This window comes from Haplochromis burtoni, unplaced genomic scaffold (assembly GCF_018398535.1).
Source record: "Haplochromis burtoni strain Fernald_Lab_line unplaced genomic scaffold, NCSU_Asbu1 Contig_713, whole genome shotgun sequence".
In the NCBI taxonomy this organism is placed as follows: Eukaryota; Metazoa; Chordata; class Actinopteri; order Cichliformes; family Cichlidae; genus Haplochromis; species Haplochromis burtoni.
In genome coordinates this window covers 63608-78025 of record NW_024583074.1, presented here as the reverse complement: position 1 = coordinate 78025, position 14418 = coordinate 63608, and the positions used below count along the sequence as shown (strand labels likewise).

At 45.3% G+C, this 14418-nt stretch overlaps 1 protein-coding gene across 2 annotated transcripts; it reads left to right on the top strand.

Moving 5' to 3' along the window:
• The first annotated feature begins 396 nt into the window (after window positions 1-396).
• On the top strand, window positions 397-13137 carry vps37c (VPS37C subunit of ESCRT-I). 2 transcript variants are annotated; one of them, XM_005949865.3, is made up of 5 exons: window positions 397-774; window positions 1374-1483; window positions 3467-3638; window positions 5818-5900; window positions 8086-13137. In XM_005949865.3, exons 2-5 carry the CDS (start codon window positions 1391-1393, stop codon window positions 8800-8802), a joined length of 1065 nt encoding a protein of 354 aa, XP_005949927.1. In that variant the 5' UTR covers window positions 397-774; window positions 1374-1390; the 3' UTR covers window positions 8803-13137. The 2 variants fall into 2 exon arrangements, with proteins under 2 accessions (XP_005949927.1, XP_005949926.1); XM_005949864.3 differs by having other exon boundaries at window positions 406-984.
• Window positions 13138-14418: the final 1281 nt, after the last annotated feature.

Sequence of the window (14418 nt, the reverse complement as noted above, 5' to 3'; positions counted from 1 at the left end):
ACATTTTTCTTGTAAAACAAAGGGGGCCTGGCAAAAAAGTTTGGGAACCACTGAGTTAGGAACACATAACATTTGAAGACAAGTCTCGAAAAAGTGCTACAATACGTTATTATTAGTATTAATAGCGATTACTGCTCACAAACCCGCCTGCAATACGAGCCAAATACGTGAGAGCTCGCTTTAATGGATTCAGTGGTGTTTTTGCAGCTGTGGAAAGTGGACATCACAGCAGAGGACGGAACATTACCGTCACGCAGGGGTTTCCCTTGTATCAGCTGAGCACCGGACTGTACCATTACCCTGCCTTATGGGGGACACACTAGGGAAAACGGACACAGTTAAAATAATTACATTCAAGTGTGCCCAGAAATAATAATTATCGGGAAGCATTTATACATACAAACTTCGATGTAATTAAAGTTCACGAGCGCTGTATTCAGAATGTTTGGGATTTGTCCGAATACCACCCGCAATTCGTGTAGGCTTCCAAAAATGGCGGCGGTTTCTGTCAGTGTGGAGTGAAACTTTCCTATTTTCAGCGAAATTCTTCCTCCATTCTAGCATTTTGTCGACTGTAGTCGAGTGTTTATTAAAGTAGGCATCTTCGGAAGACACCGGCGTTTGACAGTCGTCGTCAGGACTGAGGGGGTGACTCTAAGCTCCGGTTTTGAGCACCAAATCGCTGAGCTTCCTTCGAAGTTGACGGTAGCTGAGTGCCTGACATTGCGATCATAGCGACTGTTGTCATCGTATCGCTTAGCGCCGAGCCGTCAGGTGAGATTGGACGTCGGTCGATTAGCAGTAGATAGCTTTGCGGCCAAAGGGCGTCGGAAACAAAGCGGTTGGTGTTTGTGTGTGTGGATCGAGCCGGGGCAGATTACAGATCCCGAGGACGTGTCACGTCACCTGTCAGTTGGAATAAATAGGTGCTGTTGGATGTCACCGCCACTCTGTGCCGCACTGAATTTGGTTTGCTAGCGTCGTGTAAGTACCGGCTCATTTTCACCCGTGTTCTCGCTTCACTGTGCGCCCAGACAGCTTGTTGTGTTTTGGGGCCTACAGTCACTTGCCTCCATATGTTTGTACTGCGCTTTTATTATGCTAGCTAGCTGTTACCCGTCATTGGCTAATTTGTTGTATTATAATTTGTCTAATGGCATATTGCGGGAAAATAACTAAGTGCAGTTTTCATATATCGCCTACATCGTGGTGACTTTCTTTAAGGAACAGCAGCGAGGGACGTGGCTAGTGTTTTCTTGATTTTCCGGGCTGCCTCAGAGCGGCTCATGGCTGCTCGGAGATTGTAAATGTCAACTTTCTGTCTCTAACGAGCGTTTCTAATGTCTCTTTCCTGATTTGTTTATGTTGGACAGCCATCCTGGCAAATCAAATGGAGAAGCTTCAGGACCTCAGCCAATCAGAGCTACAGGAGCTCCTGGACAGTCCGGAGAGGGTGGAATCGATGGCTCTGGAGTCCGATGAGGTGAAACTGGTGCTTCATTCTTCTTCCCCTTTGTCGAAACGCCGATTAAATTCCCTTAATGAGAAGTCAGGAGTTTGATTATGTGGCATTGCAGTGACCCTACAACTGGTTTCTAATTTATATCTCAAACTGTCTATAAAGTCTTTCTGCCAAGGTTACATCAGCTCAGTGAAAAGTGACAAAGACGAGGCGGTCAGTGGGAAGCATTTTAGTTTTAAATGTTCAGTAGTTGTGTGGTATTTTTCTTCTTCAAAATAATAAAGTTAGGAGTTATTATAATTGTCCTAGAAGTGAGCAAATAGGGATTTGCCTTTGTCCCTGTAACCTTTGCTTTGTTTGCAGTCATGCAAAATTGTTGAGTTGTTCCGAGGAACTTCGTGTCCTTCATCACCTCCTATTTCAAATGACTGACTCATGTCCCCTTATATCTGAGCTGGTTCAGACTGAGTCCAGAATACTTCAGGTGTTTTGTTTTGTGAAAGTGTTCTGATGATTTCAAATGATGGCAGATCTCCTGAAATCATTAGGTTAGATACTGACATTGAACTGCTGATTTGACACAAGCTTGCAGAAACCTGAGTTACTCAAGGTGAACAGAGACCGCACAGTCACCTGTGAGAGGAGTCTCAGTGGTTTATCTGCCATTTCTTCATTTGTCATCCAGTTTAATCCGATTTTTAAGGACTGAGTGCACGCCAAGACAGAGCAGGGTTTCAGGTTAAAGCTTGTAGAGAATCACTTTGTTGGTTGTCACACTGTGTTAAGTTTTCATAACTTCAACTGGGAGGAATGGGAAGAAATGACGTGCTTTGTGGCATGCTGCTAGCAACAAAGTGCCTGAAGATGACATTTCTAACTTTGCTAAGCTGCCTGTTGTGTGCAGACACAATACTGGTTCATCCCTTGAGTGAGCCGATTTTTCTGCTTGAGTGATTTATAGGTCAGAGTTAGGTGGCTTAACAAACCAAATAACATTCCCCTGAACATGATCAGGTACAAGTACTGAAAACAGCCAGTGTCCAAAGAAAAGCCTGAGAACTGTTGCTCACTTTGAAAATGACGCGTCTGACTGCGTGGAAGCAAAATGGAAAGAAATGAGGCGAAGGCTTTTTGGGCAACTCTTTATGCCAGCCTGACTGCAGTGACACTTTCAAACATGCTGCTAATCCCAGAGGCCAACAGACGTTTTCCACTGACGAATGTGTAATATTGAGTCAGTAAATAATGACGCTGCGACACAGTTTCCTTTGAGTTCTAGTCGTCTCATATTAAGACTGTTGTGAAAGTCGTGTGATGTTTTTGGGGTCGTAATCGTGGAAAAAATGTCCCCATAGCTGTATATGTGCGTCACAAAATAATAAACATTATGTACTCATGCATGAAAAACAGCAGTCAGATAAAACTGATGAGCTGTGCAGAGAGCAGACAGCAGAGCTGTCCCACTGATGCCACCAAAGTCCAGTCCAGGGCTGGATCCTGATCTTGACTTGACTGAACGCAGCGTTAGGAACGTTGTTCAGCTGTTTCACATCGCAGGGCTGTACACACAAAGACACAGGCTCGTGTTAAAACTGTAAAGATATGCCTCAGCTGTGACGCGTACTCACAGTACAGGAACAGGACACGCACACACTTATGTCAGCCTAACAAACTTATTTACTGCGGTTATTTTACACGCCAAGAACAAGATGGAGAATCCGGCTCGTTTGCAGCACACACGAGGCTCCTGTGTTAGTCGCTGTGGTTGCAGTAGTGCTTTTGATATGACTCTATGTTCTACACGAGGAGAATCTGCTGACATCCTTCCACCAAGTCAGTCCATCATTCGGTCTTTTAGAGAAGACTGCTGAGTCTTACTAAACGCCACATTTCAGTACTTGTATATGTGGTGATGCAGACACACTGAAGGATCTACATAGACACGTGTTTGATGCCGACACTTAAAGTTATAATTCCCATTGCATCACATGCCTTTTGTTTCAGATCCAGAACATCCAGCTGGAGAGAGAAATGGCTTTGGCATCAAATCGCAGCCTGGCTGAGCAAAACCTGGACATGAAGCCTCGCTTGGAGTCGCAGAAGGAGCTGCTGGTGGAGAGATATTCTCAACTAGAGGCAGTCAGAGAAACCTATAGACAGCACTGCTCCCTGAAAGGTAGGGGGAGGGATGAACACTGCACACTACTGACTGCACCTGACTCACTGTGTCACTGAGTGAGTTTTCATCACGTGTGATGATCACATAAAAGCCACTGATTGTCAAAAAAGGTTAAAGTAGATTTGTCTTTTTGGACGTTGACTATAAATGTCTGAAATGGGAACTGGACTGATTCACGTACAGCACTCTTCTACTCTCTCTGAGCTCTTACTACAACATTCACACACACTCGCACTCTGATGGATGAACTTGAACCTGGTTGAGTATCTTGGCGTGCAGACTGCAGGAGGCAGCGATCAAACTACCGACCTTCTGGTTAGTAAGTGACCTGAAGTGTCACTCAGAAGCGTTTCTTTGTTTTTCACCTGATGGGGTGTTGTTGTCAAACTGCTCCTATTTTTCCGTCTGTTATAGGACTTTCTTTTTTTACATAGGTACACTTGGTGTCATTTTACACATTTATTTCTGAAAATGTCAGAGCTGTGCATCATTTACTACAGCAGCGTTTCTTTATCATTTAATGTGTAGTTAAACGCACAAAGGGGAGTGTCACTGGTCGGGGTCAGGCGATGATGTAAAGTGAGTTTGACATCTACTAAAATTAAAGTCTCAGATGACTCTGAATCCCGGTGACCTTGACCTCAAAATGAGAGGTCAGCCTTTCTGAAAAGAGTTTCACATTTATACCACAGGTGCTCCTAGTATGAGGCTGGCAGTGCCAGTGCCCTGGGTGTGGTAGTAGTACACACAGTGTGGGCACTGGACCCATCCCTCACCGTGGCCCCTGAAAGCCTTGCTTTATGTGACTCAGGATTTTATTATTTCTCTTCTGCATCTGTATGTTTGAAGTGCCTTTGGAGAAGATACCCCAGGTACTCTTTCATGCATCCATCTAGGTTTGCATGTGAGGCTGTTAAATGTGTTCATGGATGCAGCTCAAAGTTCAAATGTCCTTGAAGTGTTAGGTGAGAGTGAAAAACACCATATAAACGACAGCCCATGTACCATGGGCCAAACTAAGACTGGGTGGGACGAACCTCATGGACCTGATAGTCAGACGGAGTTTCAAGAGTGAGTCGGTAATAAACAGTCACCTCAGTGAAGGAAGGTTCCCAGTTCGAACCTGTTGAAAAACCTGCTTGGCAGGTTAGCTGGTGATTTGACAGTGGCTCATTGTGCGACAGTACATGGTTATCTGTGTCTGTGTTTAAAAACAGAGGGAGCGCCAGCTTCAGAGAGCTGAGTCTTTATGTGCCCAATACATACAAATCCTAATAAACTGGCACCAGATGAATGTGCAGTGTTGCAGTGAGTCGTAGTTCTTCCTCCATCGCTGTGCAGGTGGAGCTGCCAGATAGATGGATTGATACATGAGGCAGTATTGAGTCTGTGTACAGCCACCGAGCCAGAGTGAGCGAGGCACTGTGTAAAATGGTTCGTTCAGAATGTGTATAAACCCTCTTGATTCAAAGCTGAAAGTGTGCACTTAGAATAGAATAGAATAGAATAGAATAGCCTTTATTGTCATTGTACAGAGTACAACGAAATTGGAGTGCCACTCCCTTGGTGCAAGTTTCAATAATAAATATAAATGTAAAATATAAAAAGTACAAAAAAACAATCCTAAGTACTCAAACAATAGTATGTACAATATATACAGGATAGCAGCATTAATATAATGACAGTGACGGTATGGAATAGGTTCAGTTGTTTTGTGCTTATTTACTACGGTGATAGCTCTGGGAAAGAAGCTATCCCTGAATCTGTTTGTCCTGGTTTTATGTGACCTGTACCGTCGGCCTGACGGTAATAGTTCAAACAGTTGGTTGCTGGGGTGAGAGTGGTCCTTGATGATATTGCCAGCTCTGCTGAGGTACCGAGAGTTTGCAGTGACCTCCAGGCTGGGCAGCACCGTTATTGAACGTTCGTTTGGAAACAGTCTGCAGAATCTCTGTCCTTAGCAGCTGGACTTGTACCTGTGCAGCCCACCCAGGTAAAGTCTATTTGTGGGACACACAGGTGGGAATTTCCCAGCATGCCTCTCAGTTTGCCTGTGTTTTTAATCCATTATAATAATGTGAGTCCACAGCTCTCATCAGTCTGAGCGTTTAATGTTTCCATCATCAGACGCGCCCAGGCTCATACTCAGTCTCTTTCTAACTCTTGCTCCCCTCAGATGGCATGGCAGGTCAGGTGTCTCCAGAAGCGCTGTTCTCAAGACTACAGACAGAGGGCAGCAAAACAGAAGAAGAGTCAGAGGTCAGTGATCGACTGTCAAACATGTTGCAGGTGCATCGTTTAACGTAAAGGCAGACGCGTCGATGTTTTTAACGTGGGCTCAGCATGTTCAGGTAATATGAGCGAAAGGCAACAGTTTAAAGTTGGGTTCTAAACGCCGACGATCACGAATAGATTAAAGAGTTTCCTGAAGATGGGATGTGTTGTTTCCTATGAGTCTCTGCATGCATGCAGACATGACAGCGTGGTGGAAGTCAGTGTGTGGGCTCAGGAGCAGCGTTTCCTGCTTCACCCACTAATGCATGTACCATTCGATGAAACACTGATGAGTTTTAACTTGGATTTTTGAGGCTCAGATTCAGATTAACTGAACTGTTCTGTGGTCTGACCAATCAAAATGATTTTTGATGCTGCCATCTCTGAGATGGAGCAGACAGACAACCTGGTATGATATCATTACACGATGCATTCTGTAGCCATGATTGGCTGTGCGTTAGTGCACATGGTACGGTGAATTTGCTCCTGAGTGAAGAGCCCATTAATGCTGACACATCAATGCAGGTTTTGGAATCACACAAATCACTATCAGATGATGTCTTTGGTTCAGAAGGTCTCAGCCTGTGAACGTCTACGCCAGTGTAAAGTTAGTTTCTCTTCATAAAAATTTATGGACACATTCACACTCCGATGGATGCATCAGAAAGCAACGTGGAGTTAGTTTCTTGCCCGAGGATATTTGGCATGCAGACTGGGATCAAACCACCAACCATCTGGTTAGTAGGTGACCTGCTCTGCCAGCTGAGCTGCAGCCAGGTCAGTGTCAGGATGTGGTCAGCTTTCACTGAAGTGATCAGACAACAGCTGGCTTGGAAACGCTTTGTTGTCCCCGTGGAAGAGCGTCTGAGCTGCTGCCTATGGTACCCACCCCCTGAAAAGCAGCGATGGATGGGTGAGCTGGGATTCTACTTCCCATGAGCTCACTGTGCTCCAGTCAGATGTGACTGACGTAAAAGTCACCATCAGGCAGCGAGCGTGAGGGTCCACGTGACCTCCTAATGACTCTGCTCCTCCTCTTTACTCAGCCAGACTCACTGATGCCTGTAAATATGCGACCCACCTGTTTGTGACAGCATGGTGGACACTAGGGTTGGGCGATATATATAAAAAATTTCCAACCGACCATCGTCAGTCCAATAGTCGGCGATGGGCGATATATTTACGCATGCGCAGGCTTTGTGCACGGACTGATTTGCGTGTTTACAACACAGAAGTCCAAACATGGACGAACTCATTTCCAAAAACAATTATGGCTGTCAGCGTTAACGCTGCATTAACGTGATTAACGCCATTAAAATCTGGAGTGCAGAACGAACGAACTTTGGACAAACTGCCCAAAATACGCTGACAGAGACATTTCAGAGATTTTGACTCAGTCTGTCATGCAATCGTGTTTGTCGTGATGACGCCTCATTGACTCACCAATCACCAATTTGGGATGAAAAAGGTAAACCTACGGATGTAACCAAAGCGGTGTGTCACTCGTGCAGACGTATAGTGTGAGGAAAGTCCTCAAACACGACTAACTTACATGAGGATGCACGCGTCCACCATCCAGCTGAGTGTGCTAGGCTGTCACCAGCTTCTGCAGCTCCAACAAGCATCTGAGTGCCCTGTGAGGAGGGGCATCGCAGATGAAAGAGGGTGTTGTTAAAACAGCGCTATTATTTTTTTTTTTCTGTTGACTGCTTCTATTAGCTACATTATTATTAGCAAACCTACTCATGGGCTCAGCCTATCGGCGATAGTCGGTATATTCGTCCAGTCGCCCGAACAGATCGTGTCTCCGTGCTGTGTTTTGGATTAGTTGCTTCATCCATCAGGAAATTCAACTAAAGACTAGCTGGACTAAGTGCGCCCCTGGGCACACTGTGTTATCTAGTTGGGCAGCTCAGCAGTGCAGACCTATCCGAACTAGAAATGCTTTTACTTTGAAGGATTTTGCACTTCCTTTAACAGCGGCTGCTGTTTATCTGGGCTGTGGCAGGCTTTGGGGTGCCATCACATTGTGCAGGTTGTGAAGCAGTGGGTCCCACCCCGCAGCACATCATTAGTCTGTGGCTACTACAAGTAATTTGACCTTAGAGGTAGTTTGATACCTGCTCAGCAGTAAGCACCGCTCATTTGTCTTACCTGTCTCGTCCCGCAGGCTCTAGCAGATGAGTTTCTGGAGGGATCTCTTCCGCTGGACTCCTTCCTCGACCGATTCCTCTCCCTGCGCTCACTCGCTCACAAAAGACGCGTACGGATAGAGAAACTCCAAGAAATCCTGCGACAGAGGAGCGAGGGCAATGCCACCGCCATGACGTCGTCAGCATGCCTGAAAGAGGACTCTGCCACCCCGCTGTCACCGTGGGATCAACAGACAACAACAGCAACGACGACGAATCAACAGCAGCCGAGTTCCAAACCTCAGAACGCCTCTCAGCCCGTGTCCTCGTCTGCAGGGGGCTCATCTGGGCTCCCCTACAGTCCGTACCCTGTGTCGGGCCCTACTCCTCCTGCTGTAGTGGCAGCAGCAGGTTCTGTTCCAGCCAATGCCCCATCACAGTTCCCTCCTTACCCAGGTCCCACTTCAGCTTTCCCTCCGGCAGGGAGCTACTCTGGCCCTAGCCCCCCTTTTGGGCCTCCAGCTTCGGCCAGCTGCCCTTACCCGGCCCAGCCCTCCTTTCCTTCGCCACATCCGGGCTCAGCATTTGGCCAGTACACCCCGAGCCACGCTCAGAGTGGCCCTGCGCCCTACCCGGCCTCCTACAGCTACGGGGGCTACAGCTACCCATCCGGGCCAGCCTATTCCAATTCTCAGTCAGCAACAGGGAGACCCATGTACAGACCGGGATATGGAGTTCCACAGCCGTACTCCTGAAAGCACTGCTGCTCCGCTGTCTCTCTTCTTCTTAAATCTTTCCTCCTTTGCTGTCTCACCATTTTCTCTTCCCTCACTCCTGCTCTCCTCGCCCTGTCCTTTCTCCGATGCTCCCAGACTCAAGAGGTCTCTCGCTTTACTTTGTTGCACTATTTCTCTAATATCAGTCTGTCTCTGTTTATTTCTTTGCCCTTCCTTTGTCGACCCACCAACTCCCCCTACTCTGGTCTCAGGTTGTTGCGTTTGTGTTTAAGCGTTCAAACACTGTCTCTGGCTCACTCACCTTCTTCCTTCTGCACATCGTTGTCTCCTCCCTCCTCTTCCATGTCATTTGTGTGTGTGTGTGTGTGTGTGTGTGTGTGTGTTGCTGTTTGGCAATCAGAAAGTCCTTATAGACACAAGTGCACTCCCCCTTATGACAAATACATGGCAAGAATCACACTCTGTGACAGTGTCCCCATCCCCTGCCATAGTCTGTGTTGTTCACATTGTTTTCTGTGAGCACAGACGAGATATGGAAGCTTTATGTTCTGCTTTGATGACCTCTGGGCGTAAACGATGCCATTAAAAAGGAGAAGGCCGGTACACAGTACGATTCTTACATGAAGTTAAAGTGCAGGGTTTGAAGTTCCCATATTCTTATCTGTAGCTGCCCGGATATTCAGCTCTTCCAGTTGCAAGCGAATGTGAACGCGGCCACTTTGTTTCCTTTAACCAAAGAAACTTCTGCTGATGACACTGCTTTCATTCCTCTTCCTTTCATTAGTGTTGGACAGAGGAAGCAAACTGCAGCAAGAGATGTCACAGTACTACGTTTGTAGTAGTGCACACCAATGCCAGTAGCAGATACCAGAGTAGAAACAGCCGGTGACTATCTCAACAGCAGCAGCAGTGTGCGCACTGCCCCTTTAAAACAAGAGCCCACCGTGTGTAACCTACAGTACACGACACAGAAAATACCACGTGTATTTCCAGGTCACAGTACATGTACAGCATTTGGAAGCTACTGTAAGCATTGGTGCTGCGACGTCCCCAGCTGCAGCTGTGTCAGCAGCTTCTCCTCTCAGCCCTGCTTAAAGCACTCGAAGAGGAAACAGGCAGACTTGGAAAATTCTTCAGATTCCTGATCCCGACTGTGATGTCCTTTCCTACTTTTCTGTAAAGTCAACAAACATGTCTGTTTCTGTGAGTGGAAGCCTAGCTGGAGACGACTCACAGGGCACTAGCTGGAGAACCGACACTGTAGGCAGGTTTCTGGTTTTCTCCACACATCTTCACGATCTTTTGTTTTGTATTTTTCCAATAAGTAATTCAAAGGGAAACCCAGGAAGGGTCACTTGTCAGAACGGTCACACTCTTGATTTCCTTATAAGCATGTTTTATCGTGGAGAAGCTGACACAAAGGGATTAGTTGGTGTCACTCATGTTGCTGTGTACTCCCTGCACCTCTCTGATTGGTCCACGGAGGCTCTCTAAAATCAAGCTTTGTGTTGGCTTCAAACACTTTGGCACTGCAGACCATCGTAGGTGAGGAGGAGGTGTTGAAGGGAATTTAGTATGTGTGTATTTTTAAACTGAAGTGCCAACATTGTGACAGGCAAACGCGTAAATCTCACATTTCTTTGGTGACGAGCTGTACCTTACATCCCTCCAAGTGACTGAACTGAATCTAAAGTGATCTGGCACTCAGAAATACTGCACCACTAGAAAGCTCCAGAAAGCTGCATTAGTGAAGCGCGCTCAGAGTTCAGGCGACTGAATGATGATGATGATGATGTTAAAGAGGGGGAGGAATCCCGGTGTGGTTGTGCAGCGGAGAGCGGTGTGCAGAAATCCTTTTTGTTTCAGTGCATGTCAGACACGCAAAGATTTCCTTTCAGAGCAAAGTTGAACCTGCTGTTAATCAAAACACGGTAAATCTGTACCTGAAGACGGGCTGTGCAGGCTTCAGCTGAGAGCTGGCTAATGCTAGGGCGAGCACTGTGTGGATACATTCAGTCATTATCGTAGTAGCCAGTGTGAGCCACGCTTCTTCAGATGTCACATGATTTAGAAGAAGTTGGATATCAGCTGACTTCCCTGCCAAGGTCAAAGATCACCTCTTCCTGCTTTAAGAGCTGTCGCTAAGACTGCTAGCACAAAGGCTTTCACAGTGGCAGTAGCAGGTGTTCAGTCAGTCAGCAAACAGTCACTGTACACTCAGTCATACAGAGGTTTCTGTGGTGTTTGGACAGGTCATTTATTTTTTTATTTAACCAGGTTAGTATAACCATCCTCTGTTCCTCCGCCTGTCTGAAAGAGCCTTTGATGGACGGCTGGCTGTCAGAAAGAAAGCAGAAGTGTAAAGTGGCTCGCTGTGGTGAAGGAGCACATGCTCCACCACAGACACAAGCATCAGACTCGCTGTAAGGTCTGCTGGAAACAAAGATGGAAGGTTCGCTCTTCTGAACAGGGAGGGAGTCTGATGAAACTCACTCGTGTACCGTCTGCACATAGAAAACACTTAGAGGCACAGGTACAGTCAGCTGTTGTGTGTAACTGTGACCTGCCTGTCTGTTACTAGCCACAGAGCGCTAAGCCACGGCAGTAAGGTTCTCTTTATAAACCGCTCGCTCACCGTGCTGATGTCTGTCACAGAGCAAAGACACTGAAGGACAGAGACCAGCATTAGCTCCTCTGCAGGAACCAGGTACCCCGAGGGCAGTGACTGGAAATGTAATTTAGACCTTTCATGGCAGTAGTCGATGTAATTGGCAGTTCACTGTTTGCTTTTCCTGGTTTACGATTACTGCCAACTCTGAATTGATTAATGCTTGATAGAAACTAACATATAAACAAATATTTCAGCATTAGGTGAATTTGTCTTTTATAAAGGGTGCCTTACTCCTCACAGGTAAATATGGGCTGTAGCTGACAGAGTGCATGTGATGGCTCACCTGAATCCAACTCTCAGTACCTCAGATGTCCACACGGTGGCACCAGCTGACAGACTGGCGCTGTCTGATTGGATGAGAGCTGACGCTGCACCTCTCTTGGTGCTAACGTCGCCCTCTGGTGTTACCTGTGGAGTCTTACTGCACACACACACACAGCAGATGTCTCACTGGTTTCAGTTGGTTTTACGTGAACACGAGTAGGTGACGACTTCACATAGAGATGCTGCAATAACCCGAGCATGACGAGCTTTCACATACGATAAAGACATGACGGTGGTGGATTTGTCCTGAGGACTTCAGTGTTGTTAGGAAAAATGACGACAACAATAATAATAGTTTTACAGTGTTTTAGAACAAGCACAAGGCAGATGTCTTAATATAGTTAGCATTAATATTCTGGAGGGAAATATCAGATTGATTTAATGGTTCTGATCTGGAGGGATTCTATATTACTGATGATGTAGATGGAAAAAGAGAAAATGTTTTCTTTCTTGTTTTGGTTGTGAATAATTAAACAAGTTGATTTGAAGTAAAATGCTCAGAGTCTTTATTACGTTAGGATTCATGGAGTCATACTGCTATAAAAATGATTTGTGTGAATGCATCGAGTCATGAAAATGAATCTTAAATGTTATCAAAACCTTCACTCATCAAAGTTAGGTGTGTAAAGTTCTCTAATACCAAGAAAACCCGGTTTTAACTGGATCAATGAGGAGCCACTGATATCAAGACAAGGAAGCTCCTTACATGAGTGGAGGGCTTCACACCAGGACCATGAGACTGCACGCTACGTGGAAGGAAGGAGGCCGAGGACTGGAGAGCATCCGGGATGGAAAAACAAACACAGGACGATGGCGTCCAATGGTAGCGTGCTTACTTGCAGCAGAAAACTGGGAACGAAGGAGAGGAGCCATCGTGGAAGGACGTAAGACTCCACAGCATGCACCACTCACAGACAGCGGCCTGACTCAGGATGCCAGAGCCGCCTCAGGTATTTTAAGGATGTACTTCACAAGTTTCCCTTTTTAGCACTTTGGGATTCACCTTGTTAAATGGTAAATGGTAAATGGCCTGTATTTATATAGAGCTTTACTAGTCCCTAAGGACCCCAAAGCGCTTTACATATCCAGTCATCCACCCATTCACACACACTGTGGTTGGTGTAAAATTATTATTTTATGGCTGTCAAAGTGTTTTCTTTCATTTCTCACAGACTCGAGGACAGAAATGGGAACACATGGTGTGTTTTTTGACAAAGTTACTAAAGATACATTTAAAAAATGGTACATGGTGCAGTTTCCATGCTTGAATGATTCATAGATCAGTGTCAATGTGCAAAAAAATCATTCTTCTGATCATGTCTGAGGAACTAATATGTCAATAAATGTCACATCTTTCACTTCAGTAGTCCACGTGCTGCAGTTGTTACAGTGTGTTGTGATATACCATGACACTGATTTGAGACATTACGGTTTTTCAAAGACTTTTTCATTTACAATTCCTTTGAGATGGGTCAGTGAGTTTTGTTGTATACGCTGCAAACACTATCCCCAAACATCACGTTCTTGCCTAAGCGACTGATACGAGCTCGTGGATGTGCTGTGGTTGATGGTTTGTGAAGCTCATGACGCCAGCTCCTGTGAGGGGAAAACGCACAGACATTTGGGAAATTCAGTGCAGAGAGGAGTAGGAGTTGAAAGTTGTGGGGGTTTTGTCGTATCTACGGCGCCGTAAACCAGAGGTGGAGAATGAGAGAAAACGAGAGTGACGAAGGTGACGGAGTAAAGTAGTGTGTAAAGTCCACGCCGAGATGAATCAACAACACAAGATATTTTTGTTTGTCACAGACCCAGAGGATGATGTATGAGTTCACTTAGTCACAGTTCCTGCACAAACTTGTCATCTTGTGGTGTCGTAATTTATGCTCGGATCTTTGCACATGGTGAAGTCTAAGGAAACGCTAATCTGCTGCTAACATGACAGCACGCACACAGGGCCTCCAGATCCTGCTGTGGGATCAAATGTACATGTTTTTGTCACATGTATACAACACATCATTGTTTAAAAAGCCGCAGTGATTATAGCACGTTATACACCACGTCTCACTTTCTTCTATGTGAATCTAACATTCACACTCTGATGAAATCATTTTAGCATAGGATCAAACCACCAACCGTCCCGTCAGCAGATGAGTAGCTCGAGCTCCTGAGCTACAGCCACCCGTCCCTCCCTGTACTGTTTATATTATATGAATTCTTACTTTAGAACATTGTAACTGCTTCATGTCTTATACTGAAAAGATCTCTGACAATGTGCTTGATATTTACGCTCTGCAGCTGTAGCTCGCTGTAAGCAGCACAGTTCTTGTGTTTCTCCAGTGCAGCAGATTACAGCATGTACTCTGAGAGCTCACTGTTATTAGTGTGTGTGTGTGTGTGTGTGTATGTGTATATATATATATGTATATATGTGTGTATGTATATCTCTATCTATATATCTATATATCTCTATCTATATATCTATATATATCTCTATCTATATATATCTCTATCTATATATATCTCTATCTATATATCTATATATCTATATATCTATATATATCTATATATCTATATCTATATCTATATCTATATAGATATATATAGATATATATAGATATATATATATATATATATATATA

Bases quoted from the DNA above. Each gene is read 5' to 3' on its own strand.
- vps37c (XM_005949865.3), top strand. From the start codon at position 1,391: ATGGAGAAGCTTCAGGACCTCAGCCAATCAGAGCTACAGGAGCTCCTG. The intron at 1,484-3,466 runs GTGAAACTGGTG...CTTTTGTTTCAG, and splicing joins TGGCTCTGGAGTCCGATGAG to ATCCAGAACATCCAGCTGGA. The intron at 5,901-8,085 runs GTCAGTGATCGA...CTCGTCCCGCAG, and splicing joins AAACAGAAGAAGAGTCAGAG to GCTCTAGCAGATGAGTTTCT.